Genomic DNA, 20,060 nt, shown 5'->3' on the forward strand with positions numbered 1-20,060 from the left:
GATAGAAACTGTGATATTTAATAAATTCCTTTTTCTCTAACCAGTGAATATTTCATGCAGGCACAGGCCCACCCAACCTAGCATCAGATACCTCATTCAGGAGCACGGACCTTAAGTTTTCAGTGGAAAAAGCAGTACTTCCCACTGCCAGTTCAGATCTCGTCTGAAATATTTTTTTTCTCCATTTCTCTCAGTGGAGCGAAGTTACTGCCTTCTATCTCCTCTTCATTCCTACTTTCAACAATATTGCCAGTACCTGAACTATACCTCTTTAATTTGGATTCTTAACTAACCAGAGACATTATGCCTACTGCTAACTTCATGCTATAGCTTTTTTGGATCTTACTCAAAATCTACTTACCTCCTTCACTTACTGACGATGAAGAAAAACATTGATGTCTGCACTGGTCCACAGTACAAACAGAAGTTTCTCAAAGCAAATCAAGACCATTCCAGATACTTCTAGGGAATTCCTAACAGTGTAAGACACCCTTCTCCCTCTAGAAGACTACTCAACTGTAATTTCAGCTTGACACCAAAATAGTGCAGAAGTTTCCCTACCAGAGAACATCTTTTTAAGAAGATAAATATCTAAGTGCAACCAACATATACTTTACCTCTGACCAGAAACCCACAGCAACAGTTTTCCATGGATATTTTTCTTGCCTTCTGGCTGCTGCAGATATGTTATTGCCAAATGCTGCCACCTGCCCACAAGGAACACATTCTCTGGAGATTCAGCCTGTGCCAGCAGACCAGCTTTCATCTCATCATTTGGATCCATACACATACTATGAAAACAACAGAAAAGGAAGAACAAGTATTTGTGTGCGTGTTTTTAAATTTGCACTTTTAAGCCCAAAATCCACAATTTTTTGGCCTCAGTTACCTTGAGATTGCATTCTTTCACTTTCACAGGTAATTTTTTTGATCACAATGCTATATTTAGAGTGCTCAACATAAGCTAGGGAAATCCCTCACATTACTGTTTCAACTTAGTTATTTAACTTGTTTGCATTAACCTGCTTACATTTAAGATAAGGATATTATCTCTATTTTACAGAGAAGTTAAGTTCAGTTTACTGAAAAAATCCAGGTGCTTTGAATGCTGTGAAATAGTGTTCTGAAGTTGCAGCTATAGGCCCATTTTAAGAATACTTTACTTATGAGAACTAAATTAGGGCTAAAGTGTGTTCAGAAGATTAAAGTATTAAGTAACAGCAATTTTCACACCTGTAGGTGCGAAAGCCTACAGCTACAAAAGCTTTTGCTTATCTTCATGCATTTGTTGTTTCATTTCATTAATACTTGAATTGCTACCTTGCATTGCAATTATGTTTATGACTGATCTCGCATCTTACTTTGAGCAATTATTTATACATGACTACATGAAACATGCAAGATCACAGACTAACATTTTAAGCAAGTAATCCTGTAGATCTGTATGCAATAAACTTACTTGATGTTGCCATCAGTGTGCAAGATGACTCTCCTATAGAAATTAATTCTCTACTCTCCACCAGTATTATCTGCAAGCCGCTACTAGAAGTAACAATACATATGTTCACAAGACTGCTTTTGGACTAATGCGCCATACCGAAATATGAATGCTCCAGTGTTCAAGTCCGCCCAGACTTGTATCATCAATGCTTTGGAACCCAGTGAAACTATATGAATACAGCCATCTTCAACAAGTTTCTCTCCCAGGCTTAGGTATTCCATTCCTATAGACTTTGTTTCTTCTAGAAATATAAAAATGTTTATACACAATTACAACACAATACAACAACAACGCCTGTCCTACCAGCTATCAAGTGTGAAAAGAAATAGTTCAGATACTGAAGAGAATTGTTCTTTGTTTAGTTGAGGTTTTATTTTGGTGTTTAGTTTTTTTGTTTTGGTTTTTGTTTGTTTGTTTTTAAAGTAGGCTGACTGATGTGTGATTCTTCAGAGACCTATGTCTCATACTGAAACAGAGGCGCTTAACATTAACTTAGCACTTCACGTGTTTGTAATCAGGTAATCCCACTAAGCATGAATACATTCTAATTCAAAGATGCTTTTGACATGCCATATCATACTACATTCCTATGTCTTAGTGTGTACCAAGAAATCTCCAGATTTTTCTTCACAAATCATACTTTCCTTTAAACGTGATCTTACATTCAATATTTTCAGTTCACTCTACCAAGCAAAAGCACAGACCTTCTAACAAAAGCAGCTCTAGTGAGTGCCAAGATTCAGGGTTGGGTTTCCCCCTCTTTTATTCAAACACAGTAAAAAAAAAAAGTACAGTAAAATGTATTCCAAGTGTTGTGACTGGGAGGCATTTTAAATAACTTAAGGGATTTTTCCTCACGCAAATTAGAATCCAAAATATTCTGCTCAAAAGAGTTGGGAGCATGTGGGTCTCTACAGAAGTATAAACAGAGAAATGTACAGCTATTGACATTGGCAGACACACAAGGAAAGTTGGAGGATTTATACTGAATCAGCCTCAGGCTCTGACTTGATGGATTCAGAGCATCTTTTAGCTACAAGTTCCAATATTTAAATCCTAAATCATAAAGATTTAGTAGCGCTCTATTAAAGAGAAAGAACATAAAAGCCACTTGCTTCATCAATACATGAGACCAAATAAATGTGAGCGCGGTCTTTTTCCCCCATGACCTTTCAGCTGCAGCATTTAATATTTTCTTCAGCATAATATGAAGTAGCATAAAGACATTTTACTGAAGTTATAAATTCAATGAGAATACTAAATTTCTAAGGAAGCAGGCATTAATTAACTTAAGGACTAAGGCTGGAAATGTTTTATCTTTAAGTATATGATACAGTGCTCAAAGAAAAATCAGAAAGACTACCCACTTCTGTTTAATACCCATCACAAGAAAAAAAAAATCAACCTTTTGTATATGGCACATCAATTAGTAACACTTGTAACCAGAATTCTTCAGTGCTACCTAAACAGGAACAGGAAATACTACATACTCACCTGTGCTGTCAAAGCTGTTCTCTCTTACAGCTACCAGTCTGCTTCTTCTCTTGACTTTTTTCCCCTTTTCTGTTGAAATTTCTGTTTCATGAGCATACTCCAGACGAAACCACAGTGAGACACTGAAGCCTTCGGACATGTGTGGCCAACAGTTTTGTCCTACTAAAGGCAAGTGAATTGGGGCTACATGCCAAGAAGAAAGGAGCTGGTGACTCAAATTTTCGCCATCTGCCTCTTTCTTACTCTGTGAAAGTTTTGCTCTTTTTAATAGTCCAGCAGTTTTGCTGTTGGAAGTGCTAGCAGATTTTTGTGAAGAACTACTACTCAAATTTGTGCCGTGTAGCAAAGGGAAGGCAAGGTACTGTAATGGGTTCATATAAGTACTAGTTTCTATAATCTTCAGTACACCCTTGAGTAGTATCTCCTAGAAGAGATAAACCAAACAAATGAGGAAAAAACCAACAAACTATTTATACCACGTAGCCAAGTGTCATCTAACTAAACAGAACCCCACTCTTCATTTAAATTTGGATTTATGTTTTCCCAACAGAGATGGGCTTCCTTATCCAAACTGATGCACATTTACAAAGCATCAAGTAGCAACTTCAACAGACTACTGCCAAAACAGTTTTGGGGATTTAGTCAGGGCAGATCAATCTTCAAGTTACCACGCTTAAGAATCAGCTGAACCACAGCAGGCTGTCACTGCACAATCTTCTCACATTTGTTATGTGCAACAGATTAACTTGTACCTCAACAAAAGACCGTGCCTTTTACCCCATGTTTGAGGCTGATTAAGAATGCATACACAGGCCATCACTTTGTTATTGCATAATCAGTAACAAAACTAGCTGAACCCTCAAGCCAAAAAGTTTCTCTAGTTACTTAGCCAATTATTGCAAGCAACCTTTGAAAAACTGATTTGTGTCTCCTTGTTTGGTACTGTCCCAGACTCCACAGTATTTTTAATTCCTGCTGCTAAAGCATTCCTGAAATAGCAAGATGCTTTATAATTTTAAAGGAATGACTTCAAATTTTACAGTATGATAGTGTTCTGTCATCCCTAACCACAATGTCAGTCTCCTCAAGAGGAATCTTGTTTTCTCATGCTGAAGAAAGTTCCCATGACTAACACACACTTCAAAAACCTCTCATCTCCTATTTCCTTTTCATGTTTTGCGAATTAATTATTTCGGCAACCAAGTTTTACTTGCTCTGGTCAATTAGAATGTTGCTGTTACAGTCTCCTTTTTCCCAAAATACTTGGGCACAAAAGGATTTTCTTTTTGCTTCATTTTTCTTATTAAGCCTCTGAATTTTGCTATGTGCTACTCCATACATACCGTACAAGGTGTCTTCTCCAAAAATATCCTTAGAAGAAGAGTTAGCTCTTCTGAACATGTCTGTGAACTCATCAAGGAAACTAACAGGTCTACCAACACCATCTGGCACGCTAAAAATAAGACAAAATAATATTCTTGAAAAGATTTTTTAAAAAAGCTTTAAAAATTCATATTCCATACTATTATGAGGAAAGATTAGCTTTGAATTCAGAGTGTTTTGCAAAAAAACACTTCAAATTCAGGAAGCAGTAATGATTACAAAATGAATTCTATAGAGATCCTACAGTGCTTCCTGACAGTATCATTAAAAAATTCATTGATCAAATCTAGATGGCTACAGCAAGTCTGACACCTAGGTTTGCAAAGTGGAGTCTGAAAGTCTGGGAACCTAGCATCTACATTGCAAAGGCTCTCCCCACAAAGCCAAGGATCAAAGTCCTGGGATGGATTTACATCTCCTGCTGTGAAACAATGTCATTATGTGCGGCTACCTTAGGGCAAGCATTTCATCTGCTTCCACAGTCTTGGATTATCTAGCTGCTTTCTGATTAGAAATAAAACTCAAATCAAGATATCACCAAGACCTGTGTTACAAAGAAATTTGAAATAAAAAACTTATGTTGTGATGGAGTCAGACTCAATCAGTAACATAACTGCTATTTTTCTGAACAATGTTTGTTAACACTGTCACCCTAGGTTTATGATTTCAACTATCATTTTTAGATCTGACAGCATGTGTTTAAATAACAGATTTCCACTAGCTCAGAAATAACACTGTATTTACACATAAGTTAGATAGTTGTCACAAGAAGCATAAATTCATACATACCAATGAATTTGCTTTGTCAATTTTTCGCTTGCATTGTGAATTAGAAAATTGAGTGTGTGTACATTAAGGTATAAAAAACAATATTTAAGTTACTTAGACCTTGAACTCACCATGAAAACTACCCTCCGTTTGTGTTAATATATTCAAAAATCCTCCCAAAAGATGTTTAACAGCTCCCTGTTAAAAAAAAAAACAACAAAAACCCCCAGAAAAATAGGGAAAATTGATATCTGAAGATTATACACCAGCTCAAAGAACTAAGAAATAATTTCTTTCAATCAATTCTTGTCTACTGTTGATTTTAAAGACAATTCCAGTTACTTTAAATTATGGAAATATTTTTTATATTTGCTAACAGACATTCTTTCATGTTCTGTACAGTTCAGTTGCAGAAGAGAGACTTTGAAATCCAAATGATTCTAGAAAGAAACCTTTGAGCCATTACGAATTCAGCAGCTGAGATCTCTCATCTTCTCCCCCATAACAGAATTACAGGATTTGACAGGTTGTGACAATATACAGCATATTGGTATACATGTAGTGATGCAATACTGAAAGCAAATTCAACCTTTCCATGCAAGATTACTTTAAAGAGTAATTACAAAAAAGCCACTTTCTTACAAGCATCCTTCACAAATGCATCTTAGATAAGAGTAACTTGAAAAATCTCTAACTGAAGATATTAAAAATCTCTAAATTGATTGCTCAATAGATTGCTCTAAACAATATTGAAGAGTGATGAAAATGAGATTATTTTCAATTATAAGTAATTTCATGTGTTGAAGTTCAGAAAAAGAAATACATGTGTGCTAGTGATTTAAAGCTAATAATTCACAGAAAAAATTGGAGTACTGAAATAAAACAATGTTTTTCTTCCCTGCTTTTGGTCTAAGCTGTAAAGAACTAACTTTGCTTCTTAGTCAAATGATTATCTAAACAAGCATTTTAAGCTTAGATTAATACTTCATCATATTTTCTTCTTTTGCAGAAGATGCATACTCAATTTAGTTATTAAAAAGAAAAAACAAGCTAACCATCAGAAATTCCAAAGGATCATGAGGACATCAACATGTGCAAAACTAATTTCTAATAAAAGTTTAGGAATAATAAAAGCATAAAATATTTTTGAGGTACATCACTGAAAGTTTCTAAAAAGTACATATTGAAAAAATATATATATTTAGAATGTTTACATATATACATATACAAGAAGATATTTGCTTTTTTGTTTGTTTTTTGTTCCTTTCAATGGCTTGACAGTCATCAAATCTGTATCTATAGCTCTAGTGATTGAACAGTCTTGATAAAATAAGGCTACTATGAAACTCAAAAACTTTGTAAGTCAAATATCTTTCAATACATTAGTTTGCTATAGTTTCTGGTTACTTAAATGCAGTGCAGCCAGCAATATCAGTCATTTGCATTGTTTCAGGTCTTATCAAATGCCATAACAAGCAAGACTATTTCCAAGATCATTCTATTAGGTATAGCGGTACTGTAAAACTGAAGAAATAAGATATACAAGTGCTAAGCCCTTGCCTTTGTTTAGTAACATTTTTACCTGTTCTATAAGTACAGTGGCATTTCTCTCCTTCTGGCTGATGATTTTCAGGCAGCTTTGGAATACATGAGCAAGCACATCTAAACTTGCATTACCAGCTGAGAGCAAGTTTAATTCTAACATGCAGATTTCAGGATACATTAACTCTCCTTGATTGATGTTTTCAGCTAGGTCATTAAAATAAGCTGAAGGACCAGTACATCCTGGTTCTGCCTTTGTGTCTGCTCCTGAAAGAAAACACTTGTCTTAGTGAAACTTACTCAGCTGAATACAGTTTGCATGATTCAAGCAGAACATCCAGGGACATACTTTCTCCAACCTTCCCATAGGTACAAAACAAAAATAGTCACTAGCTCATAAGCACTTTACAGAAGTTAATATAATCTTCTATTTGCTTCAGATTTTCATATTTTCCTGGCAATACAGAAGGGCAATGATGCAGTTTCTCCCATTACATGCTCTTAAACGATGTGCCTTCATTTCCTGGGAACTGGACACATGTAGTAATGATGAAATATGCAATTCACGAAACACAACAGTAAAATCATTGTAACAGAGCCTCAAACTTCTATGCAGAACTCTGAGCCTGCCAATAAAGGAGATTAATTCAAATTTTTTCATGTTAAAAGGTTGGGGGAAGCAGTTATTTAGTTACTTAACTCAGAAAATGCACATGACAACACATGACAATATCTCCATGACAATCAAAAAACCCCCCAAAAAATATTTAAGCCTCTCCTCTTACATCTTGGAGAAACTTTAAAACATGTTACTAAAAAAATATTTGGTACAGACATACATTTCATGGATATATTTCACGTTAAATTTTTAATTCAGAAATGCTTTTAAAAATGTTGTATGTCTATTGATAAGGCCTAGTCACACAGGTAAACAGCAACAGTTGAGTGCAGTTCTTTATAAAGGCTGTTACTGCTTATGCTGACCTCATACAAGAACATAAGCATCCAGATGTTCAGCAGAAAGGAAAAAGTTAAAGCAAATTCACATTCAAAATTAATTACACAAACAGAATGCAGCCAGTGATGCGTGCATCAGTTGTTGAATGAATATAAAGAGATATAATTAGACTATCTAATTTTTACCAGATTGTTATAATACTAAATAATAAATTGAGCATTAATTTTCAAACAAACCACTGATAAGCATCTCTGGAGAAAACTGCTTTTAGACCACAATAATACATTTGGAGCAACATGACTTTAGAGGAAGAGTCATATAAACCAAGAAACCCAAGACAGAACAGTTCCTGTAACACTTAGTAAGAATATTCATTATCTCTCCATCGGTAACTTCATCTTACTGGAAGTAAAAAGTTAACCTTTTTTTTTTGTTAAAGGTCTCTGATGCTCACCCTATTTTCATACCTCTCAGAAGACAAGCAAGCTTTGCTATGTCATAAAGATTGCTCTGTATATTCAGAAAGTTCACATTTACCGTCATTCTTGGTTTCACTATCATCAGGGTTACTTTCACTATCTGCTTCATATCCTTCCTCTTCAGCAAAAAGTTTAAGACTACAGCATTGTGATTCTTCAGCTTCTTCAGAAATATCTCCAGGTTGTGACACAGGTTCCTTTTCAGTGTAATGGCTCTGTATAACACATCGAACAAATTTATCATCTTTGGTCAGAACAGCAAATAATGTAGAACCTTCCAGATACGCATTTTCTCCAAGCCCATTGGCAAAAGAAACACTTTCAAGAAACTTAAGATACCTTTTATGGATACTTCATTTGTACACAGAAAATGGATTCTGCAATCTTTCTTTTCTTACTGTCTGACGAAAGCTTTGGTAAACAGCTAGCCAATGCATTAATAACTGTGTTTCCAAAAATCACTATCATCATAAACATGCACCTTGACATTCACTCTAAGGTGAAGCTATGCCTGCAGCCACTAAGGTCAGTCAACATCCCTGTTTAAAGCTCACCCTTTGAGAGTTTGTCACATTGTTGTAGGATGAAAGAGTGAAGAGAACATCAGGTTTCAGGTATGCACATAAAGCATAAACACAGCTTGCTCCTTTTTGGGGCATGACTCATTCCTGAGCAGTAAGTGTGGGGAGCATATCAATAACCAGCATTAATTCTCTGTTTCTCATATGTAAGCATGTAATCTTCAACAACCACAATAACCAAACACATTTAAACATATCCTACTGAGTTTAAAAAAATGACCCAAAGAACTGAAACCTGACCAAGCAAACCTTGCTGGTTTTAAAATTAGACTACTTAGTGGTGTTCATACCTTTTCAGTTTTTTCTTCAGAATGATCCAGACCAGCAGAAAAAGTACCCAACGCAACACGAAGCAGTGAATCAAACAGAGGCTTTGCCAAGTCCGTTTCTATCACTTTTGATTGAGCAAGCTGCTCTCTTATTTGAAGTAAGATATCATCCACACAGGTATTCTGTATTTTGAGGGAGACAAACATTTTGATTCATGTTATTCTGTTTTGGCTAACAGAAACGGTCTAGTACTTTCATTTAAGAACTTCCCCTGCCACCTACACTAATCTGACTTCTTAGCCAAAACCAGACTTCACCCAGTCTCTTGCAGTAAGAAAGATTCATCCTGTTTGTCATGACAGAGATTTACTTGGTTAGGCAATCTGCACACTGAAAAAATTCTGGCAACATGCTGTTTCCCAAATATTGCAAGTGAAAGCACTGTTTCAAAAATAAACATCTCTGAAACACTTTCAACTACACAGTGTATTCAGACCACATTACAATATTACTAGAGAGGTTAACAAGACAGAGGGTGACACATCCAAGTTCACAAAAGTAGCACATGGCCCAGACAACATTCCAGTTTCCAGTTCTCTCCTGCACCTAACGCCTCCTGCTTTTGTAACAAACTGCCAAGTAAAATGCAAGACAGCAATTAAAACATTAAAGCACAGAAAGGTGTCTTCTATGAATTCACAAATTTATAGAACACTGAATTGGTTCACCTCTAAGGCTTAAGTAGTAGTTTTTTTCAGGTGCCCTTTCAGTACCTGTGCCCCCTAATAGTCCTCTTCCTCAAGTGCCATGCTCTGTTCAAGAATCATCATCAAAAACACCATGTGTGAGTTAGTGTGTATAACACTCACTTCTTTCCTACACTGCTCTCCTTCAATCCTACCTCTGTCACACACATTCTCCACTGAAAAAACCTTTCCAAAAAAAAAAAAAACCCAGCCAAACAAACAAGTCTCTCCCACCACTGAAATCTCATCAGCTCAGACAGCCTCTGGAGAATGTGGGACTGGGACAAGAGGACTACACTGCAAAAAAACCCAAAAACCAGAAAAAGCAGGCCATAACTGTCCAGAAAAAAAAATACAGGCATAGTCAACCACCAACTCATAGTTGTTGACATCCACTACTGCCTTTGTAGTCAGAGAAAACCATCCCTTTCTTCTAGTCGGGACCATTTTATGCAGAAAAAGAAACCCAAAAACTTCATCTGCCAGGATCACAGTCTTCCCTGGGACTCAAGATATATTAACTCAGAAAACAGCATTTGATGTTGAGTTCAGCCCTTAGTCATATGGTCAACATGCTGGACCAAACTGTAACAGATACGTGAAAAATAAACCAGAAACACAGTTCAAAACAATGAGCAAGATAAAAATCTCATCCAGCCTGGATCAAACTGCCACTCTGGAAGGCTCTCTCCCAACCCCCAAGCTGCAGGCAATTGGCATGAACAGGGATCCAACCCAAAAGAGTGGAGAACAAAGATCATGTTGGAGAACAAGCAAAGGGTTGCAGGGTCTTTATCAGCATCCTACTCAATACAAAAAGTGACAAGCTGATCTGTGGGAAGATGACTCCTCATAAACAGCAACCACCAGCTTGTTCATCCACCTGCTTCCATTCTTTCATGCCTGCTGACCACTACCCTGACTACTAAGCACATCATTTAAGTGTATGCTTTTGGTACTACACAAAAGCATGGTACCATCTTAAGAGTGTAAGCTTTTTTGATCTCTAAAAGAACTTTTAACTAAAATACTGTTAAAAATAATATTGTATATAACAAATATGAGTAAAATAAGCTTAGGGAAGTTGCACAGTACCTGGTGAAACATCTCTACTTCCATCTTCTGCTGCATGGTGTTTGCACTGTGTAGACAGATTGTCAGCAGAGCTTCTAGAAGTCTAATACCTTGAAGCGCCCACTCAGTCTCTTCTCTTACAGAAGTCTTTATCCCTTCAAGATTGGCAACTGAAGTAACTGAAGCATGTTCCCTACTCAAAGAACTCTCACAGGAGACACATTCAGGCACCAGCTGTTCTGCACCAGCAAGACTGTCAGAACTATCAAGCTCTAACTGCGTCACCTCTCTGCTTTTAGCCAGTTGAACAGAGTCATCCTTATTGAGCAGCTCACCAGAAGGACTCCTATATGAACTTCTGCTGCTTTCACTAAATACTCTCTCCCTCTTTTCTTGCTCCTTATCCTTACTCTTTGCAAGTTTCTGAATTATCAGGATTAGTAATCTATGACACGCTTCAAAGCCTCCAAGTCTATGGAATTGTCTCTGGAAAACTGAACTATACAAATAGATGCAACGACACATGGACCAAATATCTGCAGCCCTGTGAATATGTTCCAGGGAGGGCAAAGTAAGGCTTTCCAGTGACAGATATGGTAATTTGTGGCCTAACGGCTCACTAGTTGTGCTGTCATATCCTGATGTATCTTCAGAGTCATTAACTGAATCCAGATCACCATCTGCTTCTTTACTTACACATAAAAAAGCAACACAGAGGAATAGGTTTATTGTGTTGACATGAATGTCTTGGCTCACAAACTTTTTCTTTTTTGGGTAAGCCTCTTTCAAGCCAGCATAAAACTTGCTCAGGCTTTGAGGAACTTCTGAAACTGCACGTTGGCTATGAAGAGAAGCAGGCAAGTCAGACGTAGACTCCTTTTGTTCATTGTTCAGACCTTCCAATTCTGGCATTGCTTGGTCTTTCTGCTGATCACCAAGGCAGAGTATCAAAGTCTCTAACACTTTCAAAGAATGGCTTCTTAAAGTATCTAAGTAATTTAACTCAGTCATTTGATTCACTCCATTACAACTCAGAAACAAGTCTCTAATTACCCTGCAAGAGAAAGCATAAGAGAGTTACCTTAGAAATCACCCACAAATTCATGTAGTTCAGATGACATTCAAAAATAACCCTCCATTCCACATATCTGAATAACACAAAGGACTGATCACGTTTCCAGTAATTGCTATAAATTACCGTAAACTGTAAATTAAAGGGAGGAAGAACTTGTTTGCAGTACTCTAGAATCCCAAGTAAGCATCATCCATCTGGTAGGAGAAAATACAGGGGTTTTTTAAGATATAGTATAAGAAATATTGTTTCACTTCTGAAGTGTAGACCGCAAAGATATATGATGTTCAAACCATTAAAAGTGTTTAATTAACTTTATGACATTTGCTCTTCAGTGGTACTTCCTCCCTCTAACTTTTTATTAGCAATTGGAGCTAGCAACATCTTTATTTCTCTCAGTTCTGTGACTTCACCAGGAAGTAGAGATTCCTTCTTAAATAAACATGAAGTTTTAAGAAATTTTACTAGTTATGTCTATTAATTGCACAGACAATGTATTTCAGATAGAATTCAGGAATACCTTTCAAGCACAACTTTTTGTGCTATTATTACACCAGGATGTCCAATGTTAAAAAACAAACTTTCAGTGTATTTGTTTCCAAGTATGTTTTTCCCTTCTTTCTATTCCAAGCATTACATTGAGTTCCTAATGAATTTGGGGTAAGGATATATAAGCCTAGTGTACTGTGTTTGCTTGTACACATCCACCTTCCTTACCCTCCCATCTCCTTCCCACAGGCTCAGCTTTAACTGTAACTGAGTTACATGCTCCAGAATCAAATGAATCACGTACTTACATATTCCCATCTTTAAGCCAGTAGGAAATAGAATATCTTCAACATTTTAAATCTAAACTTTACTTCTCTTGCCTCTTTGCCACTAAGTGTGCTTTCAAAAATGAATAGCTTTCGATACAGTTTAGGTTAGGATAAAAATTAAAAATGTATTAGACAATCCTTTACCTCAACTGGAATGCTCTGTAATTGTCACAGATAACCCCACTAAATTAATTTCATTTTATCAGGACTCCAACAGAAGAGATCAGACTCTTTCCTGGATGAAATGACACGTTCATATTCTGAATAAACTTCCATATATTGTATTAAACAACTATTTCATCAATTCAACACTAAATAGGAAAGTTGCTATGTCATGTCTTGGAAGAATGTTTGTGGCTTGTTGTTTTTAGGAGGTTTTTTTGGTTTTTAATAAAACCCCCCATATGTAAACGAACAGGATTTTATATATTAGAAAACAGTTATTTCAGGACAAGTAAACCTCTCAAGCCTTATTTTTGAAAGGTGGTTTCTATGAAGACCATTCTAGAAGCAAAAGGGAAACAGATCAGAAAACTAAGTCTAATTCCCACAGAAAAGTGACATGTCAATCTGTTCAACATCCTGACTCACTTTAGCATGATGAATGAAGAGGCAAAGAGTATGTCATATTGGACAAAGATTTTATTTGTTTCTACATGCTTTGGCTTGTTGAAAACCATAACTCATCTGTAGACAACCCTCACTTTCTATGGTTTATGAATCTAGGATTAAAGACTTATGTTATTCAAGCATTTAACTTGTTGCCACCCCTGCAATATCCAAGTGCTGCCTACAGTCCAAATAAAACTTATGTTCTGATCAGTAACAAACATAAAAAGCTCTGCACGTAATTACCACGTTTTACATTAATAACAGAAAATCAACCAACCTGGATTTAAGCAACACAGGGAGTGTCTGCAAATAAATCTGAAGTACTTCAGAAGACAAACACTGGCTATGGTAAATGCATGTGTGTTTATCAGCTGTAGTTAGTCCAAGTTGTTGAGCATGGCAAGCTAGCTCAACCCCTCTCTGAAGCACGGGATTATAAACACAGTTATATAGCTTCCATTGGACCACTGCATTTCCCTTTTGAATTAAGTGGCAAATATGGTTTGCAATCTGCATGCCGTGTAGTTTGTCTTCTTCAAAAACAACGTTGTGATAAGCCTCTAATGCGTCCCATCTCAACAACATATCTTCAGATCCACTGCTAGGCAGAATTCCTTGAACTCTGCAAGAGGAACTAGATGCAAGACCAGCATCACTAGAGTTGCCCTGCAAGGCATCTTCCAGCTGAGCGAGTTGATCACAGTCAACAGTACATATATTGCATGATGCCTGAATAATTTTTGGAGAAACTTCTGCTCCACCCAGCTGATCCAAGATAAACTTGTTAAGGATGTTCAATATGTGCTGTTGAAAGTTTTTTAATATTGGTAACTTGGAAGCATGAAGCAACGGGATTATCACGGACTTTGGATCCATACAACAACATATTCCTACGTTATGCACACCCGAGAGAATTTGAACACAAGTACTGCTCAGAGAAACTTGTTGCAACAAGTGCAAACACTGGTGTGCACAAACAGCAATGCAACAGCATCTGTCAGGATAATGAACTTCTCCATCAGAAGTTTCAAAGGGGTTTTTGGAAGCTTGGTTTTTAAAAGCAGATACAGAGAGCCCAGAGAGATCTCTGTGGTGATGCATGAAGTGAGAGTACTCACATCGTCTGTGCCGCTTTCTTGTACACATGGATTGATGGAGCTGCTCTGATTTCACTTTTTTGACAGTGCTGATTATTTTCATGATGCTGTTGATGAGGCTTTTCAGATGCTCTGAGGCTTCCCCAGTTACTCCCTCATTCTTCATACACAGCCATTCCATCTGAAGCACAGTTACTTCAAACAACTTAAACCCCTGATGCTGTATGAACTCATGAACCAGATCTATAGCTTGACTAAAGTAGAATGGATTGGAGGCTGCACTTTGTAGGCAGCAGATCAAAATCTGCAAGACCCCTTCTACAACCTCAGGTAGAAGCAAGGCTCTGTGACGGTATCTAGAAAATATGAAGTCATCCTGAAACAGCTGCTGTAGTGTTTTCTTGTACCCTGGAGCAAAAGGATCAGGTTGCTTTTCCAAGCAAGTTCTGATTTTTAACGCTGCTTTAAGCAAGTCTGTTAAATTTCTCCGTAAATTGTCAGGCATTGTTTCTGTATTGCTAATATCTAAAGACATCAAACGCAGCACTGTTCGAAAAAGCATCCTTTGGATCAGAGCCACAGGTTCTTCTGTCCACCCTGCAGAAACTACTTCGTTTTCTGTGTTACTACTTACATTGCAACAATCTCCAAATCCTGATAAGAACTCAGTCAATGTGGGCACCACACTAGCTGAGAGAGCAGAACTGTGATTCAAAGTAATATCAAATTTGCACACCTTCTCTAGGAGTGACAATAAGACACGGCATAAGTCAAAAGGAGAGTTATCCATGTTGTTCTCAGCAATTCCTGCAGATGGGTCAGTCAAAATCTCAGGGTTTAGCTCATGTGCTGGAATAACTTGGCTAGAACTTTCTAGATTAGGGGCATCAGGATTAGAATTTGGTACTGTTTCTGCAGGTAGGCCATCACTTCTACCTACAAGGTAGCTATCACTAGCTGGATATGTTAAAAAAGGCTGCAGTAACTGGGAGCGTCTGTGTTTCGTTAATACAGTAGTCTTGTCATCAGAATTGCCTTCTGAATCCGAAGTGGACAGCTGAGATCTTCTTGCATCTCGCACGGAGTAACGATGGGTGGTTCTGCGCAGACGTCCACTTTTTCGAGATCGAGGATTTAATTTTACAGAAGTCTGAAGAGATGAACGAGTGCTTCCATCTAAGCTTAGTTTTTCCTGAGTAGATTTAATGGAACTTGAATTATTCTCTTTGGTCAGGCATATGTCTATTGTAAAGGGTATAATAAAATCTGTTGAAACACAAAGACAACAAAGGAACATTAAAGGAACACTCAGGAAAGTTGTAATATGTAAAACATTTTCCTTAACTTTATAGTTTAATACTTCTAGCTTAAAAAATATGAAATAAATTCATATGTTACTAGGTCATGGCTTTGCATATACATATGTCTGACACTTTCAGTGTAAAAAAAGTCAGCAACAATTCATATTTAGAAACCATACTGACTATTTTCCAAGTCTAGACAAATTACTTCATTTTCTAATTAGGGTTAGACAAAAATGTGCTAGAGAGTTTCCTACAACTTGTTTGTAGGCACAGCTATTCCATTCTCTTAAGAAAAGATACTCTCAAGGTAAATGAAAGGACTTTTTGGGAAGCAAAGGTAAGAAAGCTTAGTCTGAAAAATCTTTTGGCATGTTATAGACAAAATATGAAGCAACAATATAGCCACAAGTCTCTAGTTATATTCAATTTGAATTTGGATGTTAGACATACTAATACAGTAGAAGTAAAACATTCATCAGCAGGATACCAACTCTGAGATCTTCCCTATTATTTAGCTATGGAAGCAGTTTTAGGCAGTTACTGAAGCAATATTTACTTTATGAATACCTTTTGATATATCTGAAGTCTCACTATAAGCTTTGCCAAATGACCCTATCCCACAAGGGAAGGAAAAACTCTAAGGGGAAGAAAAAAAAAAGGTCTTTTTTACCTTGTATGACCTATCGTCACTTTTTGCAACTCAGTTGCTATAGGGAACTGGGTGCCTTAACTCACAGCCCTCTTAGAATGCATGAAGAAATTGTTACAGTACTAGTGGTAATAGAAAAAAATTAATTCCTCTACTTAGCAACAGTGCAGATCTTCAAGTATACAGACCTCAGTCTTTACTTCAGCGTTAAATATTCCAAACACAAAAAGCAGAAATGAAAGTTGTGCATTTTAAAATAGTCAGGGAAAAGAGGGAGATAGAAAGGAATAATATTTAAAGGGCTGAATATTCTCACAAAAGCCAAGCCAGGACAAAAAAACCTTTCAAGTATGCAGTATAAAATAGTGAATATAAAATTTAAATCTGATTCAGTAGGCAAGAAGATTTTTAAGAATAAATTACTTGTATTTTCAGTTCATTTGTATTGGTAAAAATCAGATCACAAACTGTTGAAAAGCAGGCAAAGTCTGAATGTTCTTGAATAAAATCCATTGTCATTTTTAGTGGCAGAACTGTAACTAGATGCTTTGGGCAGTAAAATACCTAGCATAAAAGAACTGTAAGTATCCACCATTCAGTAAGTTTAGTATTTAGAAAAATGTGAGAGTTAATGATACCAGCCCCCCCCAGCCCCACAAAACCCCAAAAGCCCACACAATAGCTACAATCATTAATCAAACTGAAAGAAGAGATGCTTCCATGTGCAAGTATGACTGCCTTGCTGTTTCATAAAGTCAGAGTTCTGATGCTTAAGGAAGAAACATCATCTGCTTTGCAGGCCAGTAATTAACCGGGAGCACTTTATCAAAGGGTATTTCCTGCCCAGAAAGAAAAAAACCTTCCTGATATAGCTCGATTAAGATACACTATTTCAGTCCAAGAAAAAAAAAGAATAAAGTTCTTGGTGCACAATGTATACATCATGTTTATTGCATCAGTACTATGAGATAGACATTTGTAAAAGTAAAAACTGTACGTTATGCAGACTGCAAAACCAGAACAACTTAAAACCTGTTTACGCAACAGCATTTTAAGCAAGCTCTGGAAAAGTCACTAAGCTCTCCTAAGATAACCAAAATCTTTCTTTAATTTGATCATGCTTACAGAAACATAAAAGAAAGATGCAACTAAGCAAGCAGGAAAGTTAATTACATAGAAGTGCTGTAAAACTGGCACTTTAAAGACTCCAAGTCTACAAGCATTAACAAAAGACTTCGATTTGCAGAAGTTTAAAACAACAAGAAAACACTGGGGGAACTTCAGGTGAGAATCTTTAGGAGCAGACAAGTAACTTAATTTGTTTCATCCTCTGTTTTATCCTCTAATAGGGAAAAGAATGCATCAGACAAATGCAAGAGCCCAAAAGAAAAAAGAAAGAAAAAAATCACTGCCATTTCCTGATTCAGTTTTTGCAGTTTATTTTGTATCTTGCCTTTCACTTCTTTAATTCACTTCAAACCCACTCTTTAACAGTTGAAACCTTGTGATTTGATTCCTCAATTAGCACATCAGTTTCTGACACAGAATATTACATTTCCTAAGGAACACAGCCTGGTTCTCTTCATAATCATCCAGTATTATTTTATTTTCAGGACCTGTCTCCCTGATAACATTGTGCTACTTTCATACTCTGCTGTCCATTGTTTGGCTTTAAACTTATTCTTTACTTACCATTTTTCAATTTCAGAAGAAAAAGCCTGCCTTATTCTGTCTCTGGCCAATCTAGTGTCAGCATGTATCACTTTTTTATTTTTTTTAGAAAGAATCAGTATGTTTTGCCCTCCTATTCATCACGAAACACTTCATGTTAGCAAAAATATCAATACTCTTTCAAATCTCTTTTCCCCAAAAAATCACCTGAAAAGAAAAAAATCTCACCACCATCAAGTTCAGCTACACCGTATCATGAACATTGCCTTTCACACTGACCAAGCCTTTACCTTCTCTGTATAATCTTTATCTTCCTTATATGCTGACAGAACATTGGTATTTGATTTTAAATTCTTTGCAGAATACACATCTTCATTCTATGTTAAGAAGATATGTATTACAATGAACTACTACTCTTTAGTCTAGAGTACTAGGCTCAGTAGTAATACACAAATCATTTCTTCTAGGTCCTTAATACCGTAAGTGATACAACATACCTATTGCTTTTTCTTCTTGGACAGGGATTTTCCACACCAACGGCAGAAGTGACAGGAGGAGGGTCAGAAGTTCTTCGCGACATGTCAGCTCCTACATTAGAAACAAGATAGCAACAAAAGTTTTTGTATTTTTTAAAAACAGATTAACCTTTTTTATTTTACAAAGCTATTAATCATTCGATTCCCTATGCCTTTCTGCTGTTGTATGCACTGAAAAAAACGACCTACCTGCAAAGAGTGCTATAATCACTAACCAGAGCCAATCAGAAAGCATCTAAGATATTTATTACACCTCTGCAACTGTTTCAATACAAAGCTTTCCTAATCCTTCTTATTGAAAGACTTCCTCAACCAAAGAACAAAACCAGAAAAGTCAAAAGCAAATAACTTAAAGAAAGCCAACATGAAGCCCAAGATAAGTTTGCAACTTCTCTAGTTGCAAAAAAAGTAACATCAAAGAACTTTATGGGAAACTTTCTACTTTTTCAAAAATGACATCTTTGAGCAAATAAAAAAGATTACATTTATCAAGTAATGTTACTGACTCAGAATAGAAAGATGAAGTTTTATGGGAGGAAAGACAGAAGGTTACCCCTAATTCAAAAAATCAGAATAACCACTAAAACACCTCACTCCTACTGGGATTCTAAGACTTCACCACTAAGAATTTCAATGCAGAGAGGAGCAGTAGAAGGCACAGAATGTAATCACACTTCCTTTACTGGGTGCTACACAACACCAGCAGAACCATTTCAATCCTAAAGATCAAAAATTCTCCTTTATTTTTTCAAACACGAAAAGCTGACTTGAGCATTTTGGCTGTTATCGTCATTCAGGGATATGCAGCTGAAGCAACACCCTTCTCCAAAAATTCAAGGTAGCAATGAAATTAAAATGGATGGAGATAAGCAACTTAAATAGTTATAGTTACATACATATAGTTATAGATCTACCTATATAACAAATAGCCAATATTTGCCTGATGACATTATCAATTTAAATGAAACTAAAAAAATCTAACATTATTGATACAAAACAATTCAACCTGAGAAGTAAGCTTTTTCAAAGTCATTCTCCAAATTCTCTTCTGCTTCTAAAGGTATTTTCAGCAAGACAAATTAATTGGGAATGAGCAATACAGCATTCAAAACACAAGAAGACTCAAAAAAAATAAAATATTAACTTCTCACGTTTCAGTGGTAGAGTTTGAGAATTTGACTTTCCTTATTAGTCAAGTTCCTCCTTCTCCCATCTTAAACATTTTTTCCTCTGGAAATAATTGCTGATGTTTCATGAAGAATGTGACAAGCCTTTTTCCCCCTTCTACTTCAGAAGTGGGTTTTTACTGGGGGGAGGCACATGGAATCCTCTGTTTTCTTTTTAAACAGAAGCCAGCTGTTTTTCCAGCAGCTCTAGTTCTGAAGCCTCTATTAACAACAACTATGCAGAACTCAGGGGACACCTAAAAAACCCACAGCTACAGAATTGGTAAGGATTCTTCTTAGTAATTATACATAATTGCAGTCTTGTGGGTTTACTGTTTA

The 20,060-nt window shown here is 36.4% G+C and overlaps 1 protein-coding gene across 4 annotated transcripts in view; it reads right to left on the minus strand.

Moving 5' to 3' along the window:
• The window catches only part of LYST (lysosomal trafficking regulator), an 86,678-nt gene that overhangs the window by 46,649 nt on the left and 19,969 nt on the right, over positions 1-20,060 (minus strand). For all 4 annotated transcript variants that reach the window (XM_075748740.1, XM_075748738.1, XM_075748739.1 and 1 more), the window contains exons 4-14: positions 18,517-18,607; positions 13,576-15,661; positions 10,818-11,850; positions 8,997-9,158; positions 8,184-8,340; positions 6,729-6,955; positions 5,278-5,344; positions 4,339-4,448; positions 2,996-3,419; positions 1,598-1,742; positions 618-791 (exon numbers count right to left, since the gene is read on the minus strand). In XM_075748740.1, coding sequence (XP_075604855.1) covers positions 618-791; positions 1,598-1,742; positions 2,996-3,419; positions 4,339-4,448; positions 5,278-5,344; positions 6,729-6,955; positions 8,184-8,340; positions 8,997-9,158; positions 10,818-11,850; positions 13,576-15,661; positions 18,517-18,607 — 4,676 coding nt within the window. The remainder of the gene's footprint in view (positions 1-617; positions 792-1,597; positions 1,743-2,995; positions 3,420-4,338; positions 4,449-5,277; positions 5,345-6,728; positions 6,956-8,183; positions 8,341-8,996; positions 9,159-10,817; positions 11,851-13,575; positions 15,662-18,516; positions 18,608-20,060) is intronic.

The sequence above is a fragment of the Balearica regulorum genome, chromosome 3 (assembly GCF_011004875.1).
Source record: "Balearica regulorum gibbericeps isolate bBalReg1 chromosome 3, bBalReg1.pri, whole genome shotgun sequence".
NCBI lineage: Eukaryota > Metazoa > Chordata > Aves > Gruiformes > Gruidae > Balearica > Balearica regulorum.